Genomic DNA, 22,578 nt, shown 5'->3' on the forward strand with positions numbered 1-22,578 from the left:
TAATAGGATAATCATTATTAATCCTATTAATAGCCTCATGTTTCACAAAATGGCTTTCATGTTGTGCCAGTAATGAGGATGCTCCAATGCAGTTTCCGTTAACAGATAGCTGAAGAAGGAACTATGAAGGAGATGCCAATGCATTTAGAAATACCATCAAGAGAGAGAATCAGCTTCCTACATACAGTATCATTTAGTTCCAAACATTTTCAACCAGTTTCAATAAGGGGACTATAAAGTGTTACATGTTTGGAATCCATACAGTATATCAGAGAGTAGGTCATTTTATTCTTTCTTTATTTTTAATTTTATTTTTACTCTTGAAACAATGAGATGTAGAATTACTGTTCTTGCAGTGAACTCCTATAATGAATAAATAAAACACATGCAAAAGACTAAAACTGCCAATACGTGGATACTCTGACTAATCAGCAGGTTTATAAACAATCAATTACATAATGTATAACTCAGTTGTGTCACTGTAACTGTAATGTACCTTGGATAAAGCCAGGGTCAAATAAATAATAATAATGCTCTATCTGTGAGAAAAACAGGTTGTGATTATACTGCAACCAACTCTCATAAGGAGCTGTAGTACGGTACTACAGAGTAGTATGAAAATTAGAAAATGTGGAGTTACAGAGCATGTTCAGAACTGGTAGAAGAGACAAAGGAAGAGATATACAGTAGAAACAGATTCTTCCACTCTGACATCAATACTTCTCCATGCTGACTCTTAGTGATAGTGGGTATTGGTTTTGACACTGAAGCGCTTACATACTTTAAATTTCATCCAATTAAAAACATCGAGTGTCATACCTTTGTTGATGCTTGCTGCACCCTACAAAATAACAAGATGTGATCCAATATGGTGCTTGGCAATTTCTCTTTGGATTAAATCAAATATTAGCACAAATAAGACTGCGCACAAAATTATATATTTCAAAATTGATAAATTAATGACTTCTTTGGATAATTTATACCTCCCCTTTCTTTAAAACATCAGTTCAAACTTCTAATGATGAGTTTATTTGCATTTAAATAGATTTTTTATTTGCAGAACATGTTCTCAAACATAATTTTGAGAAGGATTTCAGCATTTTTCATTAGCATTTTTAAGTATATTCTTCCTGCTCAGTTTTCAGCTATCATTTTTTGTATAATTGATTAGAATGCATTCAGCGATTCAGCTTTTTAAAAGCATTTTTGCAAGTGATGTAGACTGTGCAAATTTGTGTCCTCCAGGTAAAGTATAAAATTCACAATATGCAATGGAACTTAAAAAGCAATCTAATTTTTGTACAAGTAAGCACCTTTAAAGTACCAGAGGGTCAAGAAACAGTGCTCAATAAGAGCTTGTGGAAATGTTGAATGCACACCCCTGGGCAGCTCTTCTTAATTAGTTTCTGCTATTTTTGATCTGATAGTCTATTGGCTTTTTTCACAATGTAAATGTCACATTCCCATCGGAGATATGGCATAATTAAATTAATTCTTCATTTTGCATGTTCTGTCTCATTATTTATTTATTAGCTACTCAACCAGGTAAAACTAATCTAGTCTAATATATCTCAGTCTTAGCTACTGGTTTGTTCAACAAGAACTGACTATCTCAAGTGCTTTAACATATCACATTTAACAGCAGTTACAGAACATGGTCTTTAATATTCAGTACCTTATTTAAGACTTTTCACCATTTTTATTTTTACCATGGAACCTAATTTTCTAAAGTTTATAGAAGATGTGTTGTTTAGCGAGTCCAGTTCTGAATGCCTTTTTGAAATCATAGCAAATAAAAATATTGTTGAAATGGTTTTAATTTCATTGTTTGTCTTTGAGTAATTATGACTCTAGCCTCTACCTTATCAATACGTGATTTGAGTGGTTTTATGAATTTAACATGTGCGCACTGTGTTATTCATTTAGTTAACACTCCACCAACTGGGACTAGATTATGGGAGCTCATGTTATTGATTCATGGCCTCATTACACTCTGTGTCCAAGAACAAATTTGTAAAGAGTCAGGAAGTGCCTTTATTTCTCTTTTCTTTAAATCTTCAATTAATATGATTTTTACCTTGTTCATAAGGTCCTGGCCAGTACAGTCCTTTGATGAAGTCAAGTCCAAAGATGGCTTTAATAGGGTCCAAAGACGATCGTTTCAAGGAACCTAAAGGATCTACTCCAGGGCCTGGAGCCTATGAGGTAACATTCTTTTCAAATCTAGAAAAAGAGACGGTATACGTGTTTTGAATAACAACAGGATTTATTTATGCTTTCCAAACCTGATTCCATGCACAGGGCAGAAGATCATTAGAGAGTGGAGTAATGTGGTATAATGCCCAGTTAACTTCCTTATGAGGACCTGAGATACAATCCTATGGCAGACAAACATTTCTGCTAGGTTGAAAGAACCATAGGAAACCCACATGAACTCAGTGAGAACGTGCTTTGCACAGGTAGGCGTCTGAAGCTGTGATCTGGTTTCCAGGCTTTTGTCTGAACCTGTGTTTCAGGAGCCATACCTACTTTATGTTGGCCACCACACACCACACTGCTGCCTTAAGATCATTTCCTGTCTAATATCCACACGTTTAGATGAGCTTGTACTTTATGTGTTTCTCTGTACCATTTGTACCATACCCAAAACAAATGTCTTCTGCATAGCCTTGATTACAGATATTAAGATGTCTAAATGGTCTTGACATCAAACTGAGATATTGAACCACAGCAGCTCATACAGTACATAAGGTACTGTATGTGTTGAGAAGCTCCTTGCCCTCCTGTACTGTGCTCTCTAAATTTCCCTATAGTTACGGCCGCCTATATAGAGTTACTGTACAATTTAGCATAACCCAGTAACAATGCAGAAGATAGACTTAAAAGTTTTAAAGAACAAAAATTGTCATACTGAAAATGCTCGATCATTCATCCCATTAAAATGTCCATTCAATATCATATATTCAAGGCCTCAGGATTCTCCTTGTCTGGTTTTCTGAAGACCCTTATGATAAAATATGAAGATGTCAGCAGTCGGAGTCAAAATAACAGATTTATTCATTTAAAATTGCAATACAATTGGCAGGATGGGCTACCTGCAGTGGTATTTCATGTGGAAGGCTGGGATTAAGGCTAATTCCTTTAACCACAGGAAAACTTTGAAGAAATACAGGGATAATTAATATGGAGGATAGAAGGGGGTAAGTAAGTTTTTTCAACAAGAATAGGGAGCAGATAATAGCAGAAGCAGGTTGATCTCAGTTCCTCAGAAACTGCTTTTACTAGTTCTCACACAAGTTCCTAGTGTCAAAGCTAAATACATTAACACATTGTACACAGTGTAACATTGATAATGCCAGTACCAAACCTAATCTGTATGTACAGTACATGCATCTCATCACACAGAATTATCCCATAATCTGTGGCACCAGTCCTAGACTCATATCCATGAAATGTACTATCGTTTGATAGATTTCACATGCAGTAAATTTCACATTATCGTTCACAAGATTTAAGACAATTATTGTTAATTACTAATAATGGTGGCACCTGCACACTTCATACAGTACATAATCCTAACAAAAAAAAACAGCATTATGTTTGCAAAGACAATTGTAATAAAAAAGTCATTTCAATTCCTCGTTATAGTTTGGGTGCTTTTCAAGTATGTGAAAAATGAGGACATAAAAAAGATGAGGCCATTTGGTTGGTCTAACTCATTTGCTTGTTTGCAGGTAATTGATCCAATGATTTCTTCTGGCTGTTAAAATAAATAATTTTATTGTTTATGTTAACCTTTCACTGCTAATCTCAGTTTTGAAAGCGTCAGGATAAATATAGTATTGAGTATTAAGAACAAGCCTGTTCACAGTACACTTGGACAGAATTTACAGATGGGATTTTTCGTTACAAAGTTAATTCACATATAATCTTTACTGCTTATTACTTGGATGAATCAGTGTTCAATAACCCTCAGAATTATGTCATTGTAAAATAAGCACTTTAGCAAACTTAAATGAATCAGTAAATAATGTTTCAGATAAAGGATGCCAAATCTTTTATCTTTGACTATATACACTAATAAATCTGAGTGCTCAATGATTTTCACACATTCTTAGTGTCAGGGGAACAAAGTTTAAAGTTATTTATATAAAAATATATATATATTTAAAGGTTTCTGGTTTAATGTGTTTACAACCCTTATTAAGCTCCTTTAAATATTTAACCTAGACTTTAAGACTGTTACTAGAATACAAAAAGAAAATAAATTAATCCCAGGATTCTTCAAAGGATTGAACAGTCTTTTGACCAGTAAATGCTTTGTCTTTATCTGTTTTTACGTGTATGGTGTATTTACTGTATGTAACTCCTGATATCTGCTATAGATCATTTTAACATCTTGTTTCTCATAACAGAAAATAATTCAGATAAACTGTATCATGAAAATAAGAATTACTAAGCCACTTCACTACTTTTCTTTTCTTAAAGCATTTTAGTTTATCTCGATATTGCAAGTTAAAATCGAGTTCTATTAGTTAAAATCAAAGTACCAATAAGAATACTCAGCTAATACTAGATATTTCAAACTTGACTTTTCACCTTGTAGATTACATTTTATTATAAACTCTCATTTTGAGGGTTTGTAATGGACACGCCTGCCTGCACATGCTGAGAATGAGATTTCCATGCACTGTCATGTCATGTCAGAAGAACTATCATTCTCAACTGTGTAGAAAAAGAGGGACAAATTTGGACATTATGTTATATATACTGCATTGTCAGTGGCTGAGTAAAAAGAAACAGTGCAATGAAGACAAACACTGTAGCTGGGAAATTGCTTAACTCATAAGGGAGAGTGAAGCAGAATTTGAAATCCAATGGGTTAACCTGTAAGAAACCAAGAACTCCACTTACTTAGTTGTTTATTGCCTGTAATGTGTCTCTGCCTAAGAATAAAAAGCCTTTATGAGGACTGACATCACCCCTATAGCTCAAAGGTGGGATAATTCTCTTTACAGATCTGTTTCTACAAATCAATAAGGCATAAACTATGTGAGCTGTACATTATGATAGGAAGAGTTTCACTTTACTCAACCTGACATCACATTAAAGGAGCACCAGCAAATTGTATAGAAATACCAAAGACTATAGTATAAATGCTTAGGCAGGGATAACATGGCATTTCCTTTTGAGTGCATTTACCTAAAATGCATGGTAGCAGTTTAGTCTTTACATAGTTATATATTACAATATATAATTGGCATCTGAAAGGATCACTTGCTTTAAACATCTCTGTTTGTTAAACATATTTATTTTGCTTTCTAGGAGTTTTTTTAGTACAAGTGCTCTGTGTGATAATCCATTGTTGCTCTTTTGGATTTTTGCAGTGTCCTGTAGCTACTACAGTAAAGGGCTACTACATCAAAGACTGATAAGGGTGTGGAAGAGGTTCTCAGGAAAGCCGTCTAGTGTCACAGAATTTCTGGATGGGCACTGTTGAAGCAGAACGATGGTGCACATCCTCTTTTACACTATAATGAGCAGTAGTGCTCAGTGAAAAAATAGTGCTGTTCAAAACTTTTCTAACATAATCTTCTTGACTCTGAAAGCACTAGTTGCAGAGACTGTATGGCTTTCAGACAGTGAGTCCTCACACAGGAAATGGGATATGTAATTTCCTCTTGAACATTACCTAGGTAATGCCAAGGTTGCTGCCAGGGTGTCCTTTTGTCATTGTTCCTGTAAGATTTACCTTACTAGTATGTACTGTATACAGTATATGAAACATATACTATTTATATTTAATTATCCCAAAACAACAAGGTAAAGCGCACATGGCTGTATGCACTGCATGTGTAAGGCAATATAAAACAAAGAAAATCTTTCTCTTCCTCTTAATGCTGTAAACACAGTGTCATCTAATTGCCCAGCCCCCCCCCAAAAACAACAACAACAACAACAACAACAACAACAACAACAACCTATGTAGTGGTATTTTCCCTTTTTCTCATGTTTCGTAGGAGTCTGATTTGTTATTATTTCTCACATTAAGTAAGTTGGAACCAAGGAGGCATGTGTACAGTACTGTACATCATTGCAGTTTTCTTGTGCGTCAAGAAGCAGCTCATTCATAATTAGCACATCACCCTTCCACACACAAGGCTATCTGCAGTCCAGTAAATCTCATCCCTCTCTGAAGTATGAACATGTGGACGTGGAGGCAGGGGAACTGTAAGTCAATGTCAGCACTAGCCGTCTCCGTCAAGGTGCCTTTCAGGCAGGGAGGATGACAGATAGGTAACATTGTTGCTATCTGATCGGGTGTCAGAATGCGTTCGTGGCAGGGGACAGTGGGAGATGGAGTGTGGCGGGACTCAGCTACACCTCTGTTGTCCGATGGCAAGATGAATGGGCCTATCACCGCCGGTCCCCTGCCTCTCTTTAGTCATTAGCACGTCAGAGGGGTAATTGATGACACGACTCTCTGCTTCCTGGGCAGTGTTCCTTCCCCACTTTGTAGAGAGCTGCTGTGGTTCTTAAATAGGATAGAGCAGTGTGTCATCGGCTTTGTCTGCCTGCTCCAATTTGCACCACCTCAGTGATGGCAGGAAACGACAGACTACTAATTGTTGAAGACCAATATTAAAAATAAAGTTTCATCCACAGCTTTTTTTTATTTTTTAATGCCTAAAATTGAATCAATTTAATCAATTGCCATTTGATGTGATATCAGGAGTCTTTCCTCATCTGTCACTTACCGAGTGTGTCCATGAGTGAATGACACTCTGTGGAAAATCTGCACCAGTGGAAAATAGTAATGATGATGTAGGTTATATTTTTTTAACTAATACTTCAATTACGATATTTCAGCTTCAAATTCCACATCTGACCTCCTGATTTTTGTGGTAGCAGACTTTTTTTATTTATTTGCCACCACACGCATGAACACTAACTTTTCCATGTGTATAGCTCTTGCTAAATGCCCTCCTGAGTCCTCTTACAAAGTATTTGAGATTTATAGAGATGCCAGTCACCTTTGTTTAAAAAATGTTGTTTGTTAATTATTAAGATTATATTTGTTTGAAAAGAGAATGTATATATTACACAAAGATTCTGAAAGTTAACTCACTTGACGGATTTTGATGAAGTTAGATATAAATCAGATATGTTAGCAAAGTGTGGGTTATTAGTAATCACTCAGCAGCTTATACCCTGCTGTCAGAAGCAGTAGTCTTCAGTCGTGGTCTTGGATAGCCCCTGATCTTCAGGTGCCCGTGGTCAGTGTTGATATTAAAAATAATGTTACTCCAGTGATGTGATCATTTGAGTAAGGGATCATTTGGAATACAAAAAGATCTTGTACTGTAGGTGCAGGAGTTATACTGAAGCTACCAAATAATAAAAAAAAAGGATTTAAAATAAAAGTGCTGTACATGCATTTAAAATGATGAATTTGTAATTTGAAGGGAAATAAATAGTAATTTGATTTTATTTGAAGTTTAATGAGTGCTCTGCTTGGGGTGGGGAAGGCAAACTGGCAGTGAGACCTGAGTGCCGACTCTTCTGCCACAGGGGTGGTCTAGTCTGGGAAGTCCATCAGATGCTCATTTTTCCTAAAAAGCAAAGAGAGCTTGCAAGAGGGAGAGGGGAAACCCTAATGATTAATGGCTCATGAAGCCACTGTAATCGAATACCTGCGCACAGCACTCTTACCTGATGTGTTACACTGTCATCTTTGCCGTAGTGGCTTCTCTCATCTCTCATCATTATTGCCTTATTTCCCACCCATACTGGTGTTATAATAAATGACACAACAAGACTCATTTCGGCTCGTATTGGTCTCCATCTAAGCAACAGCAGCAGCAGGATCATCTTCAAATGGCAACCACTTTTTTCCAGCTGATCCACTCCGGAGCCACTTGTTTCCTTGTCTAAATTGACTCATGTCTTTCTGTCTTATGCTGTCGGATTAGTGTGACAGAAGGCTGTGGAAAGGAAGGCTCAGGGATTGTTAAGTTATGTGTTATTTAATGACCAATTATGGTAACTTGGTACTTAAGATGCTCAAGATGCAAAGCTAAATTAAGATCTAAATTAAAAGTTATTATGCCATGAGAGTTGTCAACTTCAATGTGCCTCACTATTTAAAAGCCTTAAATGTCACAGTGGTACTGCATTATGGGGCTATGTGGCAACCCCAGAAATAATATTTAGATATGCATGGATGTTGCCCTTTTTAAACTACAGTAGATCTTTTCCCTAGGTCAAAGGTCCTGTAGTGCAAGTGAGAAAATCCATTATCTTCACTCTTAACATGTCCATTATCATGGAATCATTATATCATAAGAGTGACTGATCCTACTGTTCCTCACAACCCAATATTATTGTAAAATCAGTCTGTTACTGTTCACCATAGGCACCATTAAACTGCTTTTAAAAAGCCACTTGTTTGGATTTTTGGAACATACCATATCTGTTGGTGTTGAAGACTGGGAATATTACAATGCATTGCAGTTGGTTTCTCAACAGCTACCATCTAAATCATAATTTAATAGCAATATTGTTTCAGAAAAATCTTTAAAATTCTGAAAACAGAACACACATTATTACACAGATCTGTTCCTATGTTGTTGTTTTTGCTGCTCATGTTTTAAGAAAAGACTACCTTAAAAATCTGAATTGAAAGGCTTAAATGAAATCCAGAAGTGGATGGCTATACATTTCTGTAGCTGAATTCAAAGATTTTATTAACTGAAATAGGTATGTAGTGAGCCAAATTAATGTTATGTCTGATGGAAACTATTATTATCCTTTCTGTTTTATATATTGCTGTATTTCTATCTCATTTACACAGTATACAGTAGCTATATTAAAATATGTACTTGACTTGAGGGATATAGAGATGTCAGTAAAATAGTTATAACCTAATATCTCAGTTTTTGCAGTGCCTTAGTTGCTGTTTTTGTCTCTTTTATTATAAGAAGCTTTAACTTGTTCAAAAAGGAGCTGCAGCACTACGGTCTTAACATATCTTAATCATAACATATTGTACTATTTCACCACGTTATTTGTAATCATCTAATTGACTTTAAATTATCTAAATTAATACTCATGGCTCTTCATAATCACTATTCTTCATATCTTCATGGACTTCCTTGTATCCACTTATTGTATATAGTATGTACTTATATCATTAAGCTGTCTGAGTTCTGCAAACACTGCCTCTCGCTGGACCAAAACACTTCTGGAAAACAGCTGGAGCTTCACCTTTCTGCTGTTGAGCTCACTGTTTATGAATTTCTGTCCTGTTAGACTTCAGGCAGGCTGAACCCTTGAGTTCTTCTAAGTCTCTAAGAAAATGTTTATTTGTTCTTTTAGACAATTTGGATTTTTTTGTGTTTGCATGTTGTGTTGTTTAATTCTGTGCAATGCTCTAGGGTGAAGAGTGCTATAGAAATATACAGTTGAATGGATTACAGTTGACTAGAGACATCCTTTTTGATTCACCCTCACTAGAGCTACATGGTTCTTCTTCACATGAGGTAATGCTTTGCATGTCTTTATGCACGTTTGGTCAGGTCAGGCTAACAGTGACACTGGTAGCTCTCTCACTCCTACCTGTTTTCTCAACTAGAAAACTAACAATTTTTCAGCACGGTGACTTCAAGCTGTGCTCGAAATCTGGTATGGCCAGAGTAATTGAAATTTTGACCAAACTTGGTAGGATGTAAAATAAAACAAAAAATACAAACACATATGTGTTTTGTTATGTGAATAACAAACAGAAAGCTTCAGGAGAAGGAGCACATAATTATTATTTAAAAGATTTATTGGTTTTCAAATAATGAAACATTGAACCATTGGGCCAATTCAATGATGCCAGACAAAAATTAGGTCAAATTCTTTTGAGTCAATTTTTATGGTTAAGGCTTCTGGTCCATGTGATCACCTGAGTGAGTGAACAGCTAATGAGGATTTGTCAATCCTAGTAATCTCCTGAAAGTCAGGCAGTCGATCAAACCACACCATCATGTGAGACATCCACCATATGGACTTCATCTAAACTGGAGCCAGGTTTAGTAATTTAGTAATTTACTAATTCTAATTAATTAGTATTAATTTATTTGGTGATACACTTTTATCTCAAGCAACTTACTGTACATTTGTTCCCATTTATACAGCATTCTGAGTGAAGTGCATTGCTCAAAGGTATAGCAGTGCCCCATTCAGAATATGAACCCACAGCTCCCTGGCTACTGCACATTGCTGGCTGTAGGTGCCGATATTTAGGTTTCGTAATGCGTTTCTTTTAATTTTCTTTAGAAAAAAAACATTTAACAGTTTTTGAAAATAATTACTTATAGAAAAGAAGAAAAGCAGGTGTGTGAAGACATTAATTTCTAGTCATACGCACACTGAAGACTGTACTAGCTTGTCGTCTTAGATAAAATATATTGCAGAGCAGCAGAAGTGCCATTTTTATTGAAGGCATGATGTTCTTTTTCTCTGAAATTATATCTGTTCAAATTACTTTCTTCAAACAATGAAGATAAAACTGCTGCTCCACATGGGCCCAGTTTAAAAGGACAAACTGTATGATTTGAGCTCTAGAATTGCTCTGAAGAAACATGATGAAGTTGAACGATTCTCTGCTGCATGGTGACCTCAATGTCTGAAACAATGACCTTTGCTTCGAGAGGTATTAGGGCTCCTTGAATTTCCCCCCGACCTTTATTTATTTATTTTTCCTTTCACTTTCAGAGATGGAATTGAAAGTGCTTTCAATAACAGTAAATTGACAGTGTAATGGAACTTGAGCACTGTTGTTCTGAAAATGCACTGTATTTTCTTCTCAAAAATAGAAATAGCCTTCTGATCCACTTGTGCACCATGTCTTCAAAGAGAAGAGCAGGACGACACACAGTCGAGTAGGCTCTACTTTTTCAATATCTTTTGATGCAAGAAGTAGCAATTACTCTTGAAACACTGAGCCTGAAAACTGTAATAGGTTACCTTGGGGCCAGCCTGGATTCCCAAGGCCTTATTTACAAAACAGCACGTTCCACACATATTAAAGGCATGAGCACCATTTGCTGTACTTACTTTCATGGCTTTTCCATGGACTATTATTATAGGCTTAAGATTTTTAATAGTTTATTTGTATAGAGTCCTGCCCAATTCTTATCTGTTTCCTGCTTCCAATGGGAAAACAAAACTTTTACCAGGTACATTGTACACTGGGCACCACTGTGCTTCAGTTCTATTGCTGAAATGTTATAATTAATTTTGCTGAATTGGTATTAATACAAGTGGTATTTGTCTTCTATCTCTATCTATTGGTGTGTGCAGAGGGTGGACATAATAAAAACACACACACCAGTGTAAAGATTTGTGGCATCTAGTAGCCATTGGAACAATTTTGATTATGTCACTGCCATAAACTCTATAGTCTGGCAACACAAATTAACCATAATTTAACCGGTTATAAGGCTTGAACATAATTAAATGTGTAGAGCACATGGTGCACAAGGGAACAAATAAACACAGAGAACTATGTGAGACTTTTCTCTGGGTTATTAAATTGCTGCTGAACACTTTTCAGTTCTGATGAAACACACAAGCCTTTACATTTTAAAGTTCAGAAATGTTTTCCTCTCAATACTAATACAAATATTGACCAAAGGACATCTTTTATGCTTAATAATATGTAGTGGTTGTCACCTTGATTATAGAAGAATGGCTTATCTTTCTGCCCAAATTGTGTGAAACTTGGGTAACAGTATGTCTGTGTGGTTTTGTTCCCATGTATGGCTTTGCAAAACTAAATAATTAAGAAAGAATAAGAAACATGACTTTACAGCAGGTGAGACACACCTGAAGAGGCTCAAGAGCAGAAATGCTGGGTGCTTAATTCTTTTCACTTTTAAGTGTGGAATTAACCTCCTTCTCACCTTGCATACTGATGCAGCTGCCTACTCTAACCTCTAAACAATTAAGAGCTTCCTATCCAGGTATAAACCATGGCTGAGGAGAGAGTCATATTTCAATGGGGGGGTTATTATACAGGAGTAGGTACTTTAAAAACCACAGATAATCCTGGATAGGTTTTGAAGTGGGTGAATCAAAAATGTATTCTCCGCTAACTGCATTTCATTCTGACACAGTAAGCATATTAAATGTATTATTTCAAAGAATCATAAAGGAATATTATAAAAACCCCAAAAGAAAATCAGAGATGTGAAGAGTGTGATGGACTATATAATTTGCACTTGGACATTTTTGTACTCATTATACTTGTACATTTATAATCATAGACATCATCATATTCATGGAACCTGCCAGACTAAGTGCACAGTAATTTTATATGCCCTGCTGTCTTAATAGGCTAAGCAGCATTAAACATTATTGTAACAAGGGATCTTTAAATGAGGTCAATTGAATTTTTTAAAATGTACCTGTTCTGACCTCATAATTGATATAATAACACTAAATTTGTTACAAAATGACAGTACAAAGCTAAAGTTTAATGGGGAAATGTGAATCATGACCAGTGTTGTGGGAGTGTGATGACATGCTGCTAGAGAAACAAGGTTCGTTTAGGGAAAGGAAACACATGGTCAACCAATGTGATGATTCTCTAGAGGTATTTACTGTAAGCCATCAATACATGTGCAGATTAAATATATAAAACAGTATACAAGCTATGCAAAGTTACAGAGAGAGCTCCTCCTTTATCCAAGTATGCAGATTCTTTTAAAATGGATTTCTAGCACTGTTCAATAGTTTGTACCAGAGGTGACAAGCTCCTGCTGTCTCTTCCCGAGTCTGCTTCTCAATTAAATTATTTATTTAATCATTTTAACATACTTAAAATTTGTTAGATCTCTTAAATTCTGAATGAAGTTGATTAAGTAATTTTAGACATACGGTACAGAGGAACAGTCAGGTCATCACTCCAGGGTGTTCTGTACCTCTTAAGCTAGCACTTAACTGTATGGATCACTTTCTGTATGGAGAGAAGCATGTGCTAGCTTCTCTGCATTGACAAATGTAATTGACGGTCACATCAGGGACAGCTTGGCACTTTGGAACACAGCTGCACTAGATGGGCTTCTTCAGCTTGACAAACACTGGCAGCTACAATGATGGGTTCTCCTGCATATCTTTCTGAAATATGGCTAAGAATCAGAACAAGCTACAGTTTTGTCAGAAAATACATTGGCGTATTGGGGAAAGGATTGATGTTTCAGTCATTTAACTGGAATATTTCCACATTAAATTTCCCCGTCTTTCTCACTAATCACAATGGCACATACTGTAGGCATTACACCACACACTTTAACAGTATATATGTACTTTAGCCTTGGGTCATTTAACAATCATTGTGAAGCATCTCCCAAAAAGGAGGCTGCACTCATTCCCCAAGCTTCCCCCAACATTTTGAAATATACTGTTTCTTTTCTTTGCCTTTCAGCATGGAATGAACCTTTACCTGTTTTTTTGCAGCCTATGCATACTGACACAGCGACCTACTTAAACATTTTAAATCATCACTTCATGCAGGTCCTAAGACAAAGGGACAAAGGCCCAGACTGAGTGAAAGCTCTAACCAGCTTCACATTTTCAAACTCAGGCTGCTGTCAAGTTCAGAATTTAAAGTTACAGACGAGTGGATGGGCCAGAGATTTGACTTGTTTTAGAGCTGATACTTCAGGAGAAATCTGTTTTATTGCAACCTCCTTATGTTGGGTCAGTTGGTCTTCAGAAAAAAAAATGCTGAACAGTTTAATGCATAAGCCATGCTGACCATAGAGCAATTTAATCTTTTGGCTGTATATCAGACTTTGTGTTTCCAGACATTCCTTCTTACTTTAGTTAATGCTATTTAATAAGGCCAAGTTTAATTACTCATTGGAATACTACATTAAGCCACTCTGGAACTTTGTCACCCGAAACAATCTGTTAAGAATAAAGGGTTGTGTGGGTGCCCTCTCTGTACCAATTAATGTCCGAGTACCACTCATTTATTTGATCAACTTCTTTAACTTGCCCCAAAGAACAATCCTGGCAATTACTGTAAATCTGCATTGCACACTCATCTCAGGCTCCTTGTATTTTCAGTGCATTAAGTCTTAATAGGAGAGCAAGTGGTGCTGTAGGCACTAAGGGATGTTCCTTTGAAGTGCTCTGCAAGAAATGCTTGCACTGCACAATAAACATCCAGGGTTCGCAGCACCAATGATTTATTGGTGAAATCATATTAATGAAATCATTATCTTTACAGGAATATATACACAGGTATTTCATGCTTGATCTTATACAGAACCTTAATAATATAAAATACAATACAATCTATAATTTAGGCAAACACAGATATTTATGTTCTTTTGTCTGTGTGCCCTGCGATTGGACTGGTGTCCCATAGAGGGGGTAAATATATTCTCTTCATGTTCACATGGGTTAACTCCAGGGGCTCCAGTTTCCTCCCACAGTCCAAACACATGCTGGTAGGTTAACAGGCTTCTGGAAAATTGGTCCCGGTGTGAATGTATGCATGTTTGTGTCAGCATGTGCCCTGTGATGAACTGGCATCCTCTCCAGGGTGTATCCACCCTCGAGTCTGTTGTTTGCCAGGATAGGCTCTGTACTGACTAAAAAGGCTTTAGAAAATGGATGGGTAGATATTTAAGTATTTATTCCAGCTGTCACAGACATTGTAAATGCTAAATGCATGGAATAGGAAATATTGTGAAAGAATGGGATCTTTTATAATGCTTAGATGTTGAAGAATGGTATATCTTTACCTATCTGATGAAATACAACATTGATTTTATAAATATGTGTTACTGTATGTGTCTTTTAAACTTTAAGTTTATAGACCGCACAGTTCTTTTTAGCACTTTTTAGAAAAAAAGAACCCTCTGTGATTTATTAAAGCAGAACCCACACAAATAATTTACCTCTGTGGGTTGTCAAAACAGCACTTTCCCTGACAGGAATCCACTCAAGTTGTAAAATGTCAAGAATATTCAAACTAATTAACTGATCTGTGTACTTTTTTCCACTCATTTCCCCCAAGAGTGGTGATATCTTGGGCAGTGTTTGATCACCTTAACACTTCCCTTTGCTTTAAATCCCTGGGTAACCTATTACTATCAATAGCAAACTTAAGGCACCAGCTTTCCCTCAAGAAAGAGCACCTCAGCACTGAACTTGTGAAACACATCAATAATGACCTTAACACAAAGATAATCCAGCCTAGGAAAGAAATCTAGAGGAACTCTTGGATACATAAAAGCATACAGATTTAGAAGGATATGATAAGGGTACACTTTGAAGTAGTTTCAACATTCCCATCAAAGAGGCTGTGGAAGTCATACAGAAGTACAAAATGCAGCCAGCTCAGTCTGCGGCACACAATAGTTTACATATCGCTTCAATAATGTTCACAATCTTGTTTCTGTGTTTTGCTTAGTACAAAAAACTGAGGAAAGTAAACTGCCAAATATAATTTCCCCATGAAACCATGGACCTCCTTTCCCAACTCAATTTCAATTCAGAATAGCTACTAAAACAGACGTTTGATTTTTGCTTCTGAACTAACCTTTATCAAGTACTCAGAACAAGCTTGGTATATCCAGCTTCCCATGTTGGCTTATAAACACCAACAGCTTGAATGATCTGAAATGAATTAAACAGCAGACTGTTTAATTAACATTCCAGATACATTTTTGAAGTTTTATTCTGCTTTGTTTCTTTCTATCCCTGAAAATACCCATGGTATTGTCTATTCTTGGCTACAGCGTGTTCATGCCTTAGTAACCCAGTCTGACTCAGTAGCATAACAAAGACTGTGAGGTGAGAAAGGGCCCTGTGCCTCTCCAGGACTACTGAAGAAGGGAAGGCCTTGTTACATTGCTGATACATTTTTAAAGGAAACTGAAGACATGTTTAAAACCGAAGACAATTCCTTTCACACTAGGTTTAGTATTAAGTTTTAAAAATCACAAACTTGCATAAAAATCAGATTGTGACCATTGTGAATAGTGTTCTAGTCATATTCAAGTTATTTTTACATGTTAATCTCATAGTCTTATATAAGAAATAACAGTACATTTGAATTGTCTAGTCAGATGAGCGTTTGTTTTCTCTTCTCAAATTTCACTTCAATATATGATAACAAAAATGTCATAAACAAGCCCTTTCTTGCAAAATAAAGGAACTATAGGCACATGTACAGTACCACACTGTTCAACAGTACTGGGTTGAGGGTTTTCTGGTCAAAATCCATAGCATCATCTGGAAGTTCACAGAGTCTTGAACAATCTATGTAACTTTGCAGATCAACAGCTGAATTTTCAACTAACTTAATTTGCTCCTTTCAGTGCTGTTGCTCTTGATTCTGTGGCCATTATGGCTCCAGTTTTATAACTGTGGCTGTTATTCAGTCAGGCCCTTTACATACATTAAAGCTCAGGTTTCACTATCAGCATAGAACATACAGCTGAAATAAGTGCTGACATCCTTCTTCTGGAAAGGATACATGCTGTGCCAATCAGTTCAGTTGGGATTACCAATACTATTATTAAAGGCCATATTTTAAACTACTATTAGTCTTGCTATTTGATGACCTAAGTATGTTGAGTCAAAAGCTCTTTAAAAATGCATTTTTTATGCAATATGATGAAAATGTACAACTGCAACCTTTCATTGCATGGGTGATGATTTCTCTATGGGGGTTTCAATCAACAATACCAGTGAAGATCTTCCTTTAGAAAGTCCTTTGTTTTTTCTGCAATTACTTTATGCAGAAGTAATGGAGCCATGTGTTTTGTTTGTGGATGAAGTTCATATTCTATGTGACAGATGTGGTAGTTCTTCTATAAATACAGAGTGAACCAACTGCTCACTCAGGGCAACAAAGGGTATCTTTGCTGAAAAGATTTAGTTTATACCACTTTTAAGTTGTTAAACAGTATTTCTTTGGCAAAAATAACATTTTTCAATCTATTTCCAAATGATCACTATCATAATTGTGTTGATTTTGATTGACACAAAATATCATGTTGAAATAATGTCGAAAATACTGTTTTGCATATTTAGTATTTTAATTAACCATAATGCAGTCAATTTCTATTTTTTGTAAGGAATACACTAATGATTGTGTGGTTTTGTGAAATTGCTGTTAATACAGTGCCTTGCGAAAGTATTCGGCCCCCTTGAACTTTTCAACCTTTTGCCACATTTCAGGCTTCAAACATAAAGATATAAATTTTTTATTTTATGTGAAGAATCACCAACAAGTGGGACACAATTGTGAAGTGGAACGAAATCTATTGGATTTTTGAAACTTTTTTAACTAATAAAAAAATGAAAAGTGGGGCGTGCAAAATTATTCGGCCCCTTTACTTTCAGTGCAGCAAACTCACTCCAGACGTTCAGCGAGGATCTCTGAATGATCCAATGTTGTCCTAAATGACTGATGGTGATAAATAGAATCCACCTGTGTGTAATCAAGTCTCTGTATAAATGCACCTGCTCTGTGATAGTCTCAAGGTTCTGTTGAAAGTGCAGAGAGCATCATGAAGACCAAGGAACACACCAGGCAGGTCCGTAATACTGTTGTGGAGAAGTTTAAAGCCGGATTTGGATACAAAAAGATTTCCCAAGCTTCAAACATCCCAAGGAGCACTGTGCAAGCGATCATCTTGAAATGGAAGGAGTATCAGACCACTGCAAATCTACCAAGACCTGGCCGTCCCTCTAAACTTTCAGCTCAGACAAGGAGAAGACTGATCAGAGATGCAGCCAAGAGGCCCATGATCACTCTGGATGAACTGCAGAGAACTACAGCTGAGGTGGGAGAGTCTGTCCATAGGACAACAATCAGTCTTACACTGCACAAATCTGGCCTTTATGGAAGAGTGGCAAGAAGAAAGCCATTTCTCAAAGATATCCATAAAAAGTCTCGTCTAAAGTTTGCCACAAGCCACCTGGGAGACACCCCAAACATGTGGAAGAAGGTGCTCTGGTCAGATGAAACCAAAATCGAACTTTTTGGCCACAATGCAAAACGATATGTTTGGCGTAAAAGCAACACAGCTCATCACCCTCAACACACCATCCCCACTGTCAAACGTGGTGGTGGCAGCATCATGGTTTGGGCCTGCTTTTCTTCAGCAGGGACAGGGAAGATGGTTAAAATTGAGGGGAAGATGGATGCAGCCAAATACAGGACCATTCTGGATGAAAACCTGTTGGAGTCTGCAAAAGACCTGAAACTGGGACGGAGATTTATCTTCCAACAAGACAATGATCCCAAACATACAGCAAAATCTACAAAGGAATGGTTCACAAATAAACGTATCCAGGTGTTTGAATGGCCAAGTCAAAATCCAGACCTGAATCCAATCGAGAATCTGTGGAAAGAGCTGAAAACTGCTGTTCACAAACGCTCTCCATCCAACCTCACTGAGCTCGAGCTGTTTTGCAAGGAAGAATGGGCAAGAATTTCAGTCTCTCGATGTGCAAAACTGATAGAGACATACCCCAAGCGACTTGCAGCTGTAATCGCAGCAAAAGGTGGCTCTACAAAGTATTAACGCAAGGGGGCCGAATAATTTTGCACGCCCCACTTTTCATTTTTTTATTAGTTAAAAAAGTTTCAAAAATCCAATAGATTTCGTTCCACTTCACAATTGTGTCCCACTTGTTGGTGATTCTTCACATAAAATAAAAAATGTATATCTTTATGTTTGAAGCCTGAAATGTGGCAAAAGGTTGAAAAGTTCAAGGGGGCCGAATACTTTCGCAAGGCACTGTATATTATGATCTAAAGGCAAATGTGAATAGCCTTCAGATCATATAGTTTTTATAGTTATAGTTATAGTTGTGAGCTCAAATTCTTTTGCACTGTGTGTAATTTATTTTCTTCTTCTGATAGTCTTATTATTTGTCAATATTTGCATGGCTTTTGTTATAAAAAATATATTTTACATAATCTCTGGAACATATAAAAACGTGATTTCTAGAATCTGTGTTTTCACACCAGTATGAGGATTTTTGTCATTTGGGTTGTACATTGTTGGGATGCTTTTTGACCTGGACTAAAAGACAATACAAAAAGCAGTCTTCATGGTCCCGAAGAGGAAAACATTCCAAAGGACTGGCTGAGGAACAATATAATCTGTATATGCGTGTTCTCTTCCTGGTAAATGTACAGTTATTGAGTTTAATGTGAGAGGAGAAAATATTTTTTCAAATTGATCTACAGATTGATGGTGTCTGTGCCCCTCCTGGAGGCCCAGGTAGCAGCCTCCTTCCCTTGCACACAATGTCTGTATGGGAGAAAGAGTGCAGTATGTCCAGTTGTGATTTGTACTTATACATTTGTGTACATCTCCTACTGTAAATAATTCTTTACCTCCACTCCTCAAGGGCCACAGAATCATCTGGGTTCTGCTCCACATTCTCTTAATTATGCAACTGAACTCATCATTAGCCTTTGTGGTAAAGTGGATCACTTTGAGTTATCTGCAACAATTTCACTTTCAGAGTTGATTTCTTACCCTGTTTATCAAAGATGATTTCAGATATTCAGTTGTAAGGATTCGTGGATTATAAACTATATACTGTACAATGTATATACTATGTGTATCCCAGCAAAAACAACTCAAAATAGCCACTGTGCTGACACACAATGAACTGTATCCACGAGGTAGAGGAAGGACCCTGTGCGTTGTTCTTAAAGTTTCAGGAGATCGTTGGCTACTATTCCAAATCGCTGGGCTAAAGTCAAAGTCAAGGGATGAAGGTGTGTGTCTTAAGAATGTCCAAGACCAGGGTTTCAGTCAGAGGGGGTTGAAGGCTAGATATCCAAATCGCGAGGCTGAAGTCGGAGACGAAAGATGAAGGTAGATATACATATTCCAAGAGCTGAGTATGTATCAAAGAGAATGTATCAATAGAAACGGAAAGGTAGGAGCTCCAAGGATAGAGGCTAATACTGAGCACAATCCTGAGGGTAATAAGGACTTAAATATCCCCGGAAGTGGATGGCTTGACTATTAGTGTGGTGTCGTGATTGGATAATTGATCAGTGCGGTGGCACTTGCTGGAATTACCCATTGCTGTGGTTGGTTTAGCAAAAGGTTGTTTACGGGAAAGAATATGGTTGCTGGTGGACGTGACATAAACCCTACCTGTATGGAATGACACACCGCCTCTCTTCCTATTGAAACTATTAAAGCAAGATGTTTAGATTTAGATTGTTGAACTCTTAAACAGTCAAGCTTACACTGATTAACAGCAACAGCCACATATCTACACCTTCTGGTGGCGGTACGGCTGCTCTGTGGCTAAGGCTCTGTGCCTGTCGCTGGAAGGTTGCTGGTTCGTATCCCGCGACCAGCAGAAGAATCCTACTCTGTTGGGCCCCTGACCAAGGCCCTTAACCCCAACTGCTCCAGAAGCAATGTATAAATGGCTGACCCTGTGCTCTAACCACAAGCTTCTCTCCCTGTCTGTGTGTCTCATGGAGAGCAAGTTGGGGTATGCGAAAAGACACATCCCTAATACAAGAAATTTAATATGGCCAATAAAGTGATCTTATCTTATCTTAAAGCAATATTAGCAATGTAGCAGCTCTGTCTGCACGTCTCTCACCTGGACCCCTGCATTGTAGTCATGAAGTAGGATGCACTGCTGATGTCACTGCAGTCTGATACATTGTGGAAGCAGTGGTGTTGATCTCTTACCTATGCAGAACTAGGTAGCACTGTATAAGTGATATAGCATTACACCACAGTGTGTCCATTAACACTGTTGTATAATTACAACATTAATTAATTATTAATGTAACAGTAAATAAGTATAATTACAACTATAATTAATAGTTGTATTTGATACTCAAGAGCCACCTTGACAACATAAAACCAGTTTTATAACTAAACATGTAGGCAATGCCTTGCTTCAAGATTCTTTTTGCCTCTTATTGTTTTCAACTTTTAATGCAGTACATTGATTAGATGGCATTAATTGCACACTGTATAGGATTTTATTACTCTATACAAGCAAAGGGTTGCTTCTGCTGTTATAGTGCTGTTCTGAAAGGACGGTATTATTGCTATCAGTTTTGAGTAACAGCGCATCTGATATCTTAGGAGACTGTGTTTTTTTTTACTTAAGTGAGTGATGAATAAATGAAATATTTTCATGGATACCTCATGATTGTGGGAGTATTTTGCACATGTAAACTATGCCAGCAAGGATAAAATGAACTCTAACTTGATCTGCTGCTAATCAGGCCTGTAATTTTTCCATTCAAGTAGTCCTTTGTGCATCATATATGCTCATATGCTCATGACTTGCTTGTGAATATTCTGCAGCTGCCATACATGCAATGTTATACTAACCATGAACCATGCTCAACATTCACTCACCACATTTAGGATTATCTTTCAATGTAACTGAAATTCCCAATAAAGAAAAATATCACTGCAGTTTCTATTTGTGCAAACAGATTTCAAGTGGCTTTTGCGTTGTGAGCAATGGCAGATTTTCTCTTATTTACTGGGAACTTTTAAAACCAAGAAGTCTGAAGTCCTGGACATTGTATGAAAGTGAAGAAAGAACTGAGATCTGAAGAGTGGAACCTTATAGATTTTTATTTCCCTTCCTTCACTGTGCAAACAGTGGACCATTGATTCCCCCAAGTTTGCAGTGATCTTTTAGGATAGTGTTACTGCAGAGGTTGAGGTTCATTACATTAACAGTTTGCTCCTGACTGCAGAGTGTCCTGCTTCAAGGCTGCGGTCAAAACAAGTGCACTTAGGAAGTTTATTATTCAGTTTACTTCACAGCAATGGAATATCTCTTTGGAGGATCTTAAACAATAAGGTATGATAGGAAACCAGAGCTACTGTAGGTAAATGTTTCTACAGATTATAGTTTTTTTTTAAACAAAAATACAAAAACAGTTTTGAACTACTTCAATCTAAGATGAAGCCTCCAAAACCAGCACCCCTTTGACTGGAGTGTATTCAGATTTTCTTTCCACTTGAGGTGTACATTATTATTTGAACCCTTACATGAATTAAGAATTTAGTTATTTATGCCTTACGGACTATTATTAAAGCACAGTTAGAGTTTTCAGCTTTCCAATTTTATCATTAACGTTTTTAATTAACTCAAAACCTGATCATTATTAAGAAGTTAAGTCCAAATAATTCTATTAAATGTTAGATTAAGTAATTGAAATAGAAGCTCCGGTGAAAACTGGAAAACAGTGGAGTTTTAAGAACTGGCACTGGAATGTTCTGTCCTAAAACATTTTCTTGTGGTTTAGTCTCCAGATTTAAATTAACCACGTGCTCCCCCACAGTACATGGAGTATAAATCAACATCAACTTCTTAAAAGCAATAGCTTAGATCCGATCAAACACTATTACATTGCTATGTAGGTGATGTAGCTCCTGAGCTAACTTTTAAACAATTTGTTTTAGAAATCACCATAACACTAGCCTATTTATTTGTTATATTATTTTTTGTTTGTTTGGTCAAATGAAACTGAAATGTTAG

At 36.8% G+C, this 22,578-nt stretch overlaps 1 protein-coding gene across 3 annotated transcripts in view; it reads left to right on the forward strand.

Annotated features, from left to right (window-relative positions):
• stpg2 (sperm-tail PG-rich repeat containing 2) overlaps window positions 1–22,578 on the forward strand; it is a 78,186-nt gene that overhangs the window by 52,967 nt on the left and 2,641 nt on the right. For all 3 annotated transcript variants that reach the window (XM_069186890.1, XM_069186889.1, XM_006627311.3), the window contains one exon: window positions 2,090–2,205. In XM_069186890.1, the coding sequence (XP_069042991.1) occupies window positions 2,090–2,205 (116 nt within the window). The remainder of the gene's footprint in view (window positions 1–2,089; window positions 2,206–22,578) is intronic.

This window comes from Lepisosteus oculatus, chromosome 3, assembly GCF_040954835.1.
Source record: "Lepisosteus oculatus isolate fLepOcu1 chromosome 3, fLepOcu1.hap2, whole genome shotgun sequence".
Classification (NCBI taxonomy): domain Eukaryota; kingdom Metazoa; phylum Chordata; class Actinopteri; order Semionotiformes; family Lepisosteidae; genus Lepisosteus; species Lepisosteus oculatus.